At 50.5% G+C, this 14,486-nt stretch overlaps 1 protein-coding gene across 3 annotated transcripts in view; it reads left to right on the top strand.

Moving 5' to 3' along the window:
* The first annotated feature begins 2,096 nt into the window (after positions 1-2,096).
* FAM83A (family with sequence similarity 83 member A) overlaps positions 2,097-14,486 on the top strand; it is a 29,474-nt gene continuing 17,084 nt past the window's right edge. Inside the window, exons 1-2 of one of the 3 annotated variants that reach the window (XM_050801525.1) lie at positions 2,097-2,768; positions 13,207-13,374. In XM_050801525.1, the coding sequence (XP_050657482.1) occupies positions 2,289-2,768; positions 13,207-13,374 (648 nt within the window). In that variant the 5' untranslated portion in view covers positions 2,097-2,288. The remainder of the gene's footprint in view (positions 2,769-13,206; positions 13,375-14,486) is intronic. The other 2 variants (XM_050801523.1, XM_050801524.1) reach the window with 2 other exon arrangements.

Below are 14,486 nucleotides of genomic sequence, written 5' to 3'. Positions count from 1 at the left end.
TGGACAGCTTCGGAGCCATGGAGTGAAGCTGAGCAAATCCATGGACCACTGCCCTGCCCCGGGGTCTATCTCGCTAGACTGGGGACAGGACTTGGGTGATGCAGGAACAGAGAATGGCCTGAGGAGGACACAGACCAGACCAGAGAGGAGGGAAGATGGGAGGAGGATGTGGGAAAAGGGCTTCCGTCAATCTACAGAAGCAAGAGTTAGCAAAAGGCGGAAGGGAAAGGGCATAGATCCAAAAGGCAATGGGAGAGAGAGTTTATTGGGTTTGTCTCTTTGACCGCCAGGGATTGTAGGGAGTAGATAAAATAGGATAAAGAGAGGATTGCTCAAGACTGTGAATTGGATTCCTTCGATGTTCCAAAAAGAGAGAGAGAAAAGAGATTATTTTATTTTATTTTTTGAGACAGAGTTTTGCTCTGTTGCCCAGGCTGGAGTGCAATGGTGTGATCTTGGCTCATTGCAGCCTCTGCCTCCTGGGTTGAAGCGATTCTCCTGCCTAATCCTCCCGAGTAGCTGGGACTACAGGCCCAAGCCACCAGGCCCGGCTAATTTTTGTATTTTTAGTAGAGACAGTGTTTCACCATGTTGGTCAGGCTGGTCTCGAACTCCTGACCTCAAGTGATCCACCTGCCTTGGCCTCCCAAAGTGCTGGGATTACAGGCGTGAGCCACGGTGCCCGGCCGCACCGCACTTTAAAAAACACTGTGGTACTGCTGGGCTGAGGCACAAGACACAGCTACAGTAGGGTTACAGGTGCTCACGGCTGTTTTTCTCCAAAGAATGGCTATGCCACTGAGAGACATCAAGTTCTTACCATATCCCGGCTCTCTGAAGACCACACAGTCCTGATTTCTTGCTGTCGTCCCTGAGCAGATAGCGTCAGGGCCTTGCTTTAATTTCTTCACTCCTCACCACTCCCACAGCACTCTCTGCCTGTAGCACCTGACACTGCCCGAAGACTTTCTCTGGATTCAGGGCTGTGCTTGGTGAACTGGCTCCGGGAGCAGCCCTCAGCCAATGATAACTAGGACTCCTTAGATAAACTCTGCAGCTTTCTCACCCTTTGGGCAGGAAAACCTTAAGATGTATTTGCCACCATCACCCAGAGGTTCCCACAGGCTGGAAACCCCTGATGTCCCCACAGATGTCCATGAACCCAGATGTCCACGACAGTGGCCTGCTCATCACCTTCACCTGGCCTGGCTTCCTTCCCTTCCCGTCTCTCTTCCCCATTCCTCTCTGTGCTTCTCGGAATGACCTTCTGATTAACCACCTGTACTCAAATCCTAGTCTCAGAACCTGTTTCCACCAGAGCCCAATCAAAGAGAGTCAGGGTTTTAGGCAGTTCATCCCATTGTCAGGCCACGACCTGATCTGGAAAGAACACGTGGTCACTCCCCTCAGAGTTCATGGATTTCAGACCCACGTGCTGCTCCTCCTGCTCCAGCACCAAGACCGACTGGTCCTTTGGGCTCGTGGGCTGCGGGCAGCCTTGGCTCGTTCTCCAGACGGTGTTCCAAGCAGCCTCTTCCAGCAAGGCAGCGTTGGCCTGAGAACTGGAAACTCTTTGCGGTCTCTGCAAACAGGACAATGACAATGACACTTGAGAAGGCATGGGAGAGAGGAGCACCTTCATAGGGCAGCGAGGGGTGGGCACTTGGGTGTGACCAAGGAGAGGAGGCGCACCTGGTCTACAGCTCTCCCTGGCCCGTGTCCAGCTCCCTCCTGACATGTGGCGGGGGGAGGCATCTCAGGGATGGCATCTTTCCCGCCACAGGGAAATTCTCATCTTTGACACAGCGTGGGAATCGAGGCATCCAGGAGGGGAGCAGAGGCAGGCAGGCCTCCTTCAGGCCCATCCTCCAGCTGGGCTGGTGGTGCTGGGGAGGCTCCCTGCTTGGTAACAAAGGCCTGAGGGAGAGTTGTGAAACCCAGCAGGAAAGCCGGCTCACCTTCGCCTACCCCCGCGGCTGGGAGGAGAGGAAATATCCCATGACTGACTGTGCCAAGGTGGTGTCTGAGCCAGCCCTCCCGGCCCGAGGGCAGGGCAGGTGGCCCTGAGAGATAAGCCAATCCCTCGGCTGCAGATGAGGAGTTCTGAGAAGCATTGCTCAGGACAGCGGTAAATCACTTCTTGGAGGTGCCCTGCACGCCGGTACTGGGATCAGGCGGCCTCCCGGGGGTGTGGGAGCCCCACTCCTCCGTGGTGTGTTCCATTTGCTTCCCACATCTGGAGGAGCTGACGTGCCAGCCTCCCCCAGCACCACCCAGGGACGGGCGGCATGAGCCGGTCAAGGCACCTGGGCAAAATCCGGAAGCGTCTGGAAGATGTCAAGAGCCAGTGGGTCCGGCCAGCTAGGGCTGACTTTAGTGACAACGAGAGTGCCCGGCTGGCCACGGACGCCCTCTTGGATGGGGGTCCTGAAGCCTACTGGCGGGTGCTCAGCCAGGAAGGCGAGGTGGACTTCTTGTCCTCGGTGGAGGCCCAGTACATCCAGGCCCAGGCCTGGGAGCGCCCCTGTCCCCCAGACACCCTGGGAGGGGCAGAGACAGGCCCTAAGGGACTAGACTCCAGCTCCCTACAGTCCGGCACCTACTTCCCCGTGGCCTCAGAGGGCAGCGAGCCAGCCCTACTGCACAGCTGGGCCTCAGCTGAGAAGCCCTACCTGAAGGATAAATCCAGCGCCACCGTGTACTTCCAGACCGACAAGCACAACAACATCAGAGACCTCATCCGCCGCTGCATCACCCGGACCAGCCAGGTACCAATGGCAAAACCCTGTCTCCGTGGCTAAGTAGCAGGGAGGATGGGGGGCTGATGGAGCAGGGAGGGGGGTGCATTTTGCTCCCAGGGTCAGAGTCCAGATGATTGGGGCTTCAGATGGAGGGGCATTGCTGTCCGCCTTGCCCTGGACCACTGACCTCCTGATCCCACCTGTCACAACCAGGGTCTAGGCCACCACCACTTATCACCGGAACTCCTGCAATCACTTCCTGCCTGGCCCCCTCTTCCACTTTGATCCCCATCCTTGCAGTCTCCATACTACAGTAGAGCGGCTTTTCCTCTCTTCTTTTCTATTCTTTTCTTTTTTTTTTTGAGACAGATCTTGCTCTGTCGCCCAAGCTGGAGTGCAGTGGCACTATCCCGGGTCACTGCAACCTCCACCTCCCAGGTTCAAGCGATTCTCCTGCCTCAGCCTCCCGAGTAGCTGGGATTACAGGCGCATGCCACCACGCCTGGCTGGTTTTTGTATTTTTAGTAGAGATGGGGTTTCACCATGTTGGCCAGGCTGGTTTGGAACTCCTGACCTCAGGTGATCTGTCCACCTCGGCCTCCCAAAGTGTTGGGATAACAGGCGGGAGCCACAGTGTCCTGCTAGAGCAAGCTTTTCTATACTACAAATCTAATTTGGTCTTTTCCCTGCTTAGAGCTTTTGGTAGCTCCCAGTTGCCCACAGTGGGAAGAGCAAACTCCTTAGCATGGTTCGCACCTCCTCCTGCTCCATACCAAGCGCCCTGTAGAGCTTGTCTGTGGGCCTTTGCGTGTGCTGTTCCCTCTGCCTGGCCCCGCTTGCCTTCCCTGCTTTTCATTTGATGCACACCTACTCCTGCTTCAGGACCCAGCATGAAAGCCTCTTCCCCAGTAAGCCTTTCCTGAATTCCCCAGGCTGTGTTGGGGTACCCACCTCCGCGCTTCCAAATGTAAGGGGACCACTCCGCTGGGCTCACCTTTGCCCCTTCTCCTCTCAGACTCTGCTAAGACCTGTCTGCCCACAAATGACCTTGTGGCTCTTGAATCCAGCCAGTGGCCAGGCAGAAGATGGGGTAGGCAGCAGAGGGCGTTTCTCTCTCCCCAGAGTTTTCACACCTTGATAAGTGTCTTTAGAAGAGAAAAAGCCCTTCAAGCCCAGAGCTGGGCTGGTAGGACTTCAGGCACCATAAGAGCTGGATCAGGAGTTCTCCCAATGCCCCGGGATCTCCAGCCTCAAGTGACATCCTGCTGTCAGCCGGAAATGAGTGGAGGGACTCGACCTCTGGGGTCTTGTTCTATCCCAGGTGCACAAAATGACTCCAGCACCAGGCTGTGGGTGCCCACCCCTCGCTCCTGATACTGCAGAGGAGTAGGGGAGAATGGACCCCAAGGAAAAACATTCATCGTCTGTAAAATCCTCTCTGTCTCACTCTCTGCCTCTCTCTCATTAAAATTATTTATTTTGTTACCCTTAGAAGAACTCATAAAAGACCGTGCTGATGTTTAGGTTGGTTTTTTGCTAGGTCCCAGTCTCATAACTGAATTCCCTCCCAAGTTCAATACCGTGTGAAATCTTAAGGTTCCAGAAAAAGCCACCAAGGGTGAAGAGGCCATGCGTGGAGGAGGAAGGAGGGAGCGGAGTTGGAAAATTTAGTGGAAGGTAACAACAGGTGGGGCGTTGGCTTTCAGTGCGGCTGGGCTGCTTGGAGCAGTGTTTCATGTTTCCGTGGCAGGGCGGCATTTGAGGATGCGTCCAGGCAGGCGGCCAGGAGTGCCCACGCTGCCTTGCGGCCCAGCGCTGGCTGCACCCCCTCAGGCAAGTCCCTGGACTCCTCAGGGTTCAGCTTCTATGCCGGACTAAGGTCCCTCCAGGCTCCAAAGGCCTGTTCCTGAGTGTGCCAGTTCTGGTCTTTCTGCATGAAGTTCAGTGCTCTCCCGAGGGGCGGGGATCAATACTGTTGGGGGAAATTGTCAATCACAGCTGCTCGAAGGGCGAGGGAGGATCCCTGGAAGGAAGCCTGGTTAGGGCTTGTAAAACACAGTCCCCTGGCTGAGTCCCTCTCCTCCCCACTCCACACCCAGTGAGGCTTCTGCATCCACCTTTAGGACCCTGAGACCACTGATGTCCTTTGGACCAGCACAGTATGTTACGAACTTAGGACAACACTTAAAAATCTGAAGGTTTTACCTGAAAGTAAGAACTTGCAGCTCCTCTTAGCAGGTGGGCTCTGCTGGCATGGAGTTGTGGCTGCTTCGTTGGGTGGGTCCTCTTTGCCACAGTCCCTACCATTCCCTGTTGTCCTGGGACCCTCAGGGGTTCACTCGTTTGGATGTCTGCCAGGCATCCAATAATAATTAATTGGTTATAATTATTGGTTAACAGGCACTCCATTAATAATAAAGAACTATTTCAAACAATTCACAGTTTTCGTTTCTTTTCTTTTTCTTTTTCTTTTTCTTTTTTTTTTTCTGTCCCCCAGGCTGGAGTGCAGTGGCTCAATCTTGGCTCACTGCAACCTCCACCCTCTGGGTTCAAGCAATTCTCCTGCCTCAGCCTCCTGAGTAGCTGGGATTACAGGCAGCTGCCACTGCGCCAGACTAATTTTTGTATTTTTAGTAGAGATGGGGTTTCATCATGTTGGCCAGGCTAGTCTTGAATTCCTGACCTCATGATCCCCCCACCTCGGCCTCCCAAGTGCTGGGATTACAGGCATGAGCCACCGCACCTGGCCAGTTATAGTTTCTAATATGGCAAACATCAGTAGCTGTAATCCACATGAACAAAAGCTCTTTGAGATCACCAATAATTTTTAAGAGTAGAAAGCAGGGTTTGTGATGTCCCTGTCACACACATAGGCACATATGCACACACGTACACACACACGAATGCACACAAATGCACATACACACACCCCCATGTGCAGGGACTCGGGGACAGCCAGTTCCCACAGACACAGCTGGGGAGCTGGAGCCTCAGCCTATGCTGTCCTTGGAAGTAGGTGGCGAGAAGAATAGGAGAGAGTGAGGAAATAGATTTGAATTCTCCCTCTCCTAAGCCTCAGCCCCCAAGCGGAGTCGGAAGGGAACAAACTGAGAGACCCAGCCTGAGAGGTGTTTCCTGGAGCACTTTCCACTCTAGAAGAAGCAGGAATTCTCCTTCCTTCCCTTCATGCCCAAATTCCTTTATTCCAGGCTGGGCGCGGTGGCTCTCACCTGTAATCTCAGCACTTTGGGAGGCCGAGGCAGGCGGATCGCCTGAGGTCAGGAGTTCAAGACCAGCCTGGCCAAGATGGTGAAACCCCATCCCTACTAAAAATACAAAAATTAGCTCAGTGTGGTGGCAGATGTCTGTAATCCCAGCTACTCGGGAGACCGAATCAGGAGAATCGCTTGAACATGGGAGGTGGAGGCTGCAGTGAGCCAAGATGCTGCCACTGCACTCCAGCCTGGGTAACAGAGCAAGACTACTCTGTCTCAAAAAAACACTTCCCTTATTCCACAAAGCCTAACGTGCCCCCGCACCCAGGATGGCAGAGTGGACCAAGAGGGATCCCTCCCTCTGGGGAGCTCCCTGCCAACCACCTGCTCCTTAGGAGCGAGGAGAAAGAATTAGACAGTGGCAGTCCCAGGCTTGGGCAACCCTTGGTGCCTGGAGGTGGAGAGAGGGATTAGGGCAGGCTTCACGAAAGAGTTGGTCTCGGAGTTGAGTCTCAAAGGATGAGTAAGCGTTTGCTGCGCAGAGAAGGAAGGGAAAGGAATTCCAGACCTAAGGAGGGTCACATGTGAAAGCCAGGAGGTGTGAGAGGGCCCATGTGTCTTAGAGGTGATGGGACCAGAGCTTGGGGATGTGATAAAGGGGGAGGACAGGAACAGAGGCTGTCAGGGTCAGAGCCAAAGACTGAGAGCAGTGGTTCCCAAAGCGTGGTGTGGGGGATCCCTGAGGTCCCTGGGGCCCTTTCAGCGGCCGTAAGACCCTGCCCTTTCGAACCACTTATCCCATGTGGGGCTAGATTATTCCCATCCACTTCCTCCCAGACAACCCTTCGCGGCAGATTCACGCAGAAGCGGCTCTGATGAGGTGAAGGTGCGGACATCAGAGGTTTGCAAAAATGCAAAACAGTGCCGCTCTGCTCACCACGTTTTTGTTATTGTTTTGGAAAATACATTTCTTTTTCATGAAAATTGTTATTTTATGTTAACATACACTGGGTTTATTATTGATATTTTAAAATAACTATTAATAATAAAGAACTATTTCAAAAACTATTCAGTTTTAATTTCTAATACGGCAAACTCCAATAGCTATAACCCACACGAACAAAAGCTCTTTGAGATCACCAATAATTTTTCAGAGTGGAAGGGGGTCCTGACACCAAATGGACAGGGAGTGTTTCAGGCAAGCCTGGGCCAGTGGAGAAAGTGAAGTGGGGATGAGATGGGATGATGTTCTTGGCAGGGAAACTCTGGGGGCTGGAATTATTGCTTTTTTATTTTATTTTTATTTTTTATTTATTTATATATTTTTTTCTGAGACTGAGTCTTGCTCTGTTGCCCAGGCTGGAGAGCAATGGCACGATCTCAGCTCACTGCAACCTCCACCTCCCAGGTTCAAGCAATTCTTGTGCCTCAGCCACCAAAGTAGCTGGAATTACAGGCACGTGCCACCATGCCCAGCTAACTTTTTTTTTTTTAAAGTAGAGATGGAGTTTCACCATGTTGGCCAGGCTGGTCTCGAACTCCTGACCTCAAGTGATCCGCCCACCTCAGCCTCCCAAAGTACTGAGATTACAGGCGTGAGCCACTGCACCAGGCCTATTGCTCTTTTTCTAGCATGTCCTCCTTTCTCCCTCCCTCCCTCAGGCTGTATCTGATGGAAACAGACAAATAGGCAGACAGATGGACATCAGTCCTTCTCTTAGTCCTGAAGCAGAAGGTGCGAGGCGTGGACTCTGGGAGGGTCCGGGCCACCTCTGCATTCTAGCCCGGGGAGTCGGAAAGTGATCTGCACCTCCGCTCCTCATCTGGAAACCGGGCCATGGTGTGGTGAAAGGCATCTGAGGTGGACACAGGGCTAATAGAAGGTGCTCAACAGGAAGTTGCTGTTGTTATTACTCATCCCTCAAAAGCAGGCTCAGAAAAATCACCAAAACATAGGCGAGAAAAAGAAAGAGGAAAATAGAGTGGAGGTGGGGTGCTGAGTGGCCCCAACAACTGTGCCCAACATGGATGGCGGCCCCAACCGGACCTAAATCTCATTTCCCCTGAGGATTTCCAGCCCCTGAGAAACTCACATCCACCTGGCAAGGAGCAAGGAATTCTCAGCCAGGATGCGAGGTCCCCACAGATGGCCCTGAGAGTGCTGTGGTCCCGCAGACAGCATCGCCTGGCTGGGCGCCTCCCTCTCACTGGAGCTCGGGACTCCTGGGCGTGCCAGGCTCTACTTCTAGACCCTCTTTCTTCAGCCAGGTGTCATGGAGAGTGTGTCCTTCTGCCTCTCGGCACCCCTCCCTGCTGTGCTGGTCTCTCTGAGTGGCCTTACAGACACAGCCTTCTATATCCTGTTTCTTTGGCTTATACCCATAGAGGAGTGGCACTAGGTTTTTGTTTTTGTTTTTTTTTTAGATGCTGGGTCTCACTATGTTGCCCAGGCTACACTCGAACTCCTGGGCTCAAGCAATTCTCTTGCCTCAGCCTCTTGAGACTACAGACACGTGCCACCACACCCAGCCTGGGCACTAATTTTAACCCTCTTCCATAACCTGGCTTAGAACAACACTCTTGCATTCTGTTATTCTAACATTACCCACACTTTCTCATGAACAATGCACATAAAACCGAGAGTTATATTTTAAACTCTGTATATATACTAACGTACTAACTCTATATATACACTAACTAAATGTGATATACTAATGTAATCACCTTTATTTTATAGTGCTGTAATTCACATTATCTGGGTTTACAGTTAGACCCATCTTTTCTGATAGCTAACATGCTATTACTGTGTCGTATTTTAGAGGTAAAGAAACTGAGTTCTGGAGAGGTGTTGACTTATTTGAAGGCTAGTTCCCAGCAGCATCAGGATGAGTGTCAAAGTTCCCTAACTCCAGACAGATCGCTTTTTCTCTGGGTTCTGTGCTACCCTTTGTGTTAGCTTTCTAGGGCTGCCATAACAAATTACCGCACATTTTGTGGCTTAAAACTACAGAAATTTATTCCCTCACAGTTCTGGTGGCCAAAAGTCAGAAATCCAGGCGTCACTGGGCTGAGCCCACTACAAAGGCCTGAGGAGAGGGTTCTTCTTTGCCTGTCCCAGCTTCTGGTAGCTCCAGGCATTCCTGGTTCATGGCCGCGTCGCTCCAATCTCTGCTTTGGGCTTCACACGGCTTTCTCCTGTTCTCCCAGTGCTTCTCTTCTGATATCTCTCATAAGGACATGTATCATCGGATTTAGAGCCCACCAGATAACCCAGGATAATCATCTTGAGATCCTTTATTCAGTTACATCTGCAAAGAAGCTTTTCCCAAATGAGGGCATATGCACAGTTCTAGTGGTCGGGGTTGGACGTTTCTTTTGAGGAGACACCGTTCAACGCACTACACCTTCTTTTTCTTTCTTTCTTTTTTTTTTTTTTTTGAAATAGGGTCTCTCTCTGTCACCCAGACTGGAGTGCAGTGGTGCAATGTCAGCTCACCGCAACCTCTGCCTCCCAGGTTCAGGCGATTCTCCTGCCCCAGCCTCCCGTGTAGCCGGGATTACAGGCGTGCGCCACCACGCTGAGTTGATTTTGTATTTTTAGTAGAGATGGGGTTTCGCCATGTTGCCCAGGTTGATTTCGAACTCCTGGCCTCAAGCAATACACCAGCCTCAGCCTCCCAATATGCTAGGATTGCAGGCATAAGCCACCGTGCCTAGCCTTCAACCCACTATACCTTCTAAGGAAGAACAGTGGTCCAAACCAGTTACTGGCTTCAAATTAATCCAGCTGGAAGACAATCCCAACAGGAAGCAAACAAGATAACCCTAGACAGGGTGAGCCTGTATTTCCAAGCATCCTTTAATTCAAGATGCTGGGTTATTTCCAAACCTGCCCCGTCTCTGTTCATTCACCAGCTCACCCAGCCCTGTCTCAGGAAAATGGTGATTCACTGGCACAGAACTGGAAGTACTTACTGACCTATCAGGCAGGGAGGCAAGGGTCTCTTTCGTCCATACCTTGGAAGAGGAGGCATTTATCTTTCGGCCAACAGGGAAAGCCTAAGCTGCTTTCGGTGCCATAAGGCTACATGTGTGCAAGACAATTAATTGTGTGATTACAGGGCCATGGTTCTAATGATCACACCCTCATTATTAGAACATCTTTTCCGATTTCCTGCCCAGGGTGAGCAATTTCTGAGGAGTTCCCTCTCCTGTCTGGCTATCCGTCCACATCACAGAAAGTAGATTCCAAGTGGATACCAGCTATCAGTTTGGCCTGCCAGCGAGACACCTCTCTTTCCTTTGCCACTTCCCAGATGGCAGTGGTTTAAAAAATATATTGCAATTATTAGAAAGAGAATGGGACATTATTACTGCAGGTAATCTTGAAAACAGTGAATGGCCATATTCCCTGTGAAAGGAAATTATCTTGGGCCCCCAAAATCACTAAGGGAAACTCAAGCTGGAAACTGCTTAGGGCAAACCTGCCTTCCATTCTATTCAAAGTCACCCCTCTGCTCACTGAGATAGATGCGTATCTGATGCCTCCTTTGGAAAGGCTCATCAGAAACTCAAAAGGATGCAACAGTTTGTGTCTCACCTATCGGTGACCTGGAAGCTCCCTCCCAGCTTTGAGTCTTCTTGCCTTTGCTTCAAGTTGTCCCACCTTTCCAGACCGAACCGAAGTGCTTCTTACATACATTGATCGATGTCTCATGTCTCCCTAAAATGTATAAAATCAAGCTGTGCCCCGACCACCATGGGCACATGTCATCAGGACTTCCTCAGGAACGTCCTCAACCTTGGCAAAATAAACTTTCTAAATGAACTGAGACCTGTCTCATTTTCTGGGTTCACATGCCCCATCCTAACATGACTGCTAGTTTTTGCTTTGGGCTTATCTACAATCATGCACGGAATAATGACATTTTGGTCAGTAACAGACCACATCTATGACAGTGCTCCCATAAGATTATAATGGACCAGGTGGAGTGGCTCACTCCTGTAATCCCAGCACTTTGGGAGGCTGAGGCTTAAGGATTGCTTAAGCCCAAGAGTTTGAGACCAGCCTGGGCAACATAGTGAAACCCCATGTCTACAGAACAAAAAAAAAAGAGAAAGAAAAAGAAGAAAGAAAAGAATGCAAGAAGAAAGAGAGAAAGAAAAAGAAAGAAGAAAGAGAGAAAGAAAATGAAAGAAGAAAGAAAGAAAGAAAAAGAAGAAAAGGAAGGAAGGAAGGAAGGAAGGAAGGAGGGAAGGAAGGAAGGAAAAGATTATAATGGAGCATACACAGAAACGTGATATGCACTTGACATTGACATTGCAGATGAAATAGGAGAAATGATTAATATTCAGTAATGGTGCTGGGACATTTGGTTTTCCATGTGAAAATATATATATATATATATGAACATATATACCATCTAGGTTTGTGTAAATATACTCTATGATGTTCACACAATGAAGAAGTCACCTAATGACGGATTACTCTGTGTCTCCGCCATTGAGTGCCATTGACTGTATCTGTATTCACTCACTGGCAGTCATCATGGACACACTTCTACTTTACGTTGTTTTCTTTCTTCACTTAATTCATTGTTAACACACATTTGTTGAGATTATACGGCAGGTTTAACTTCAGGCTATAAACATTTCACCTTGTCTTATAGCTTCTACATAACCACTGTAATTAACATTTTTTATTTTTATTTATTATTTATTTATTTATTTTGAGACAGAGTCTCCTTCTGTCACCCAGGCTGGAATGCAGTGGTGTGATCTCGGCTCACTGGTTCAAGCGATTGTCCTGCCTCAGCCTCCCCAGTAGCTGGGACTATAGGCGTGGGCTACCAGCTCAAAAAAATAATAATAATTTTTTTTTTTTTAGTAGAGAGGGGGCTTCACCATGTTGGTCAGGCTGGTCTCGAACTCCAGACCTCAAATGATCCGCCCGCCTCGGCCTCCCAAAGTGTTGGGATTATAGGCGTGAGCCACAGTGCCTGGCAGTAATTAACATTTTTAATGACTGCCTAATAAGCTGCTTGTCAATATATCACAAGGTATTAGAAAGGACTCATGATTGGGTGACAGAGAGTAAACCCAAACAAGCTTAAGAAGAAGAGAAACATTCATTGACATCTACAGTGGAAAAGACAAGGGTGGCACTGGTCTCAGGCATGGCTGGAACCAGGTGTCCAAATGACACTGCTGGTACTCTGTTTCTACCTCCTGGATGCTTTCTCCAGGGCTGGCTTCATTGTCAGGCAGGCTCTCCCCAAGAGGTAGCAAAATGGTTGCCAGCAGCCATTGCTTATAAAATGCCAGCTAAGCAACCTTGCAGAAAGAACACCTCCTTTCCTAGGAGTCCCAGCTAAAGTCCTGGGCTGACTCTCATTAGAATAACTTAGATCATGTGACCTATTCGTGTGACCACCTCTGAACCAATCTCCGTGGCCAACAGGAGATGCAATTCTCCTATTGGTCTAGCCCTGGTCATGTGGTCTCCCCATATCCAATCAAGGGATGGCAATAGACCCATCCAAACCACATTGATTGTGGAGGAGAGGCAATTCCTTAAGTCAGGCTGCGATGCTGTTGGCAGAAGAAGGGGGAATGAATGCTTGGCAGGAGGAACCCAGATGTTTCTCCTGCTCGCTGGATGTCTAGGACTCCCCTCCCCAGTTTCTGCTGTGACAGATGATACAGTAGCTGTGGGTAGAGCGTCACTCCCTTCTCCGTCTCACGGGGAGCAGCTTGCTCTAGGCGTTTATATATGATGCCTCCACATGGGATTTTGTTTGAGGTGAGGATTCCACCGCTTAACAGCATTTGAAAATCAGTGGCCATAGTGTGCCCTCCAGCTCCAAGTGGCTGAGAATCCATGACCTTAACTTTATTCCTCTCCTGGAACCCGCTGAGATGCTGCTTCTTGTTCTTCTCTGCTCTCCTTCTCTTTCTAGCCTTTTCCCTTCCTCCTCAGCACTCCCCACTCCCACAGTGGGCATAGGGGCCCACAGATAGCTGGCGAGGCTGGAGAGATGGTATCAGGACAGGGGCAGGGGCCTCCACTCCAGCTCTTCCTTTTCCTTCCATTAATCCTGCCCTGTCAGACCCACTCTACCCCTATCCTCTCCCCTCTGGCCCAGTGGGAACAGCTCTCCCAGGGCCACTGGGACTCAGGCAGTTTGGGTGAAACCAATTAGCACCTGGCCCTGACTTTCCTGGTAACTGAGCCCTCTACTCTGGCCCAGGTCCTGGTCATCCTGATGGATGTGTTCACGGATGTGGAGATCTTCTGTGACATTCTAGAGGCAGCCAACAAGCGTGGGGTGTTCGTTTGTGTGCTCCTGGACCAGGGAGGTGTGAAGCTCTTCCAGGAGATGTGTGACAAAATCCAGATCTCTGACAATCACCTCAAGGTAGGGGCCCCAATGAGAGTCCTAAGGGTACCCATATTAGTCCAGACAGGATAGTCTATGCAGTAGTAACAAATGTCCCCATCTTGTGTTAACAGCTGAACATAATAAAGGTTCATTTCTTGCTCAAACAAACTCCTATGTAGGTCAGATGGCCCTCCTCCATCTTGTAGCTACATCCTGAGAAATACATGGCCTCTAAGATAGCCATGACAGGGAAAGGCTGGAGGACTCTGCAGGATGTTTCCAGGATCTGACCTGGAAGAGATTTTCATCGCTTTCTCTTATAACCCATTGACCTTACCCAGATGCACAGATGCTAGGAAATGTAAAGGGTCATGGGTATCTAGTGAGCAGCATCTCTGCCATGTACTCCTGTTCTCCTCTCAGCTGGGGAAGCCCAGGGGCTGCATCTCACAGGGCAGGCAACCTCCAGGGTCTGTGGGATACGTTCAGAACTCCCTGGCCCCAACAAGATGTTGATCCTCTTGGACTTCACTGAACCCTGTACTTCCCTCTCCTGGTAAAGAGAAAAGAAACCCAGAGATAAGGGTTCAATTCATCACACAAATTTGAGGACAACTAATTCAAATGTGAACACCACCCATAGCTTTCATGAGTAGGCCCAGCTGAGCAGCTGATGGGTGGCCCTCAGATCTCCTTTGATAAGTCTCCTCTAGCTCAGGCAAGAGAGGTTCTGTTCTCTGGGAGAACCTCCCAGATAAGAATGAAGCCTCCTCCCTCCCTCCCTTCTCCTATGCATGGATGCAGCTGAGTTCAGTGCTGCCTCCTGCTGCCATAGGCCTTGGGACCTCTGACTGCTGGTCTGTTTGGCATGACGTGGATCACATCTCCTTGGTACCAGGCCATTGAAACAGGTCAGGACCGTCAGAACTGGCCTTGCTTTCGTGGCCTATGCTGGCCACACCTGACAGTACTCTGCTCACCATAGGACAATGGTGTCCCTCCTCTCAAGATCTCACAGAGCTATGGAGAAACCCAGGGGAAGTGGCTGGAGGCAGGACTGCCCTTCCCAGAGCCTGGCAGCAGTCTTTTGAGGAATGCAGACAGTACTCCACCTCCCTCAGCCTTAACCTTGAGACTTCCACACTTTA

This window comes from Macaca thibetana, chromosome 8 (assembly GCF_024542745.1).
Source record: "Macaca thibetana thibetana isolate TM-01 chromosome 8, ASM2454274v1, whole genome shotgun sequence".
Lineage (NCBI taxonomy): Eukaryota > Metazoa > Chordata > Mammalia > Primates > Cercopithecidae > Macaca > Macaca thibetana.
This window is presented reverse-complemented; position numbering and strand designations above follow the sequence as displayed.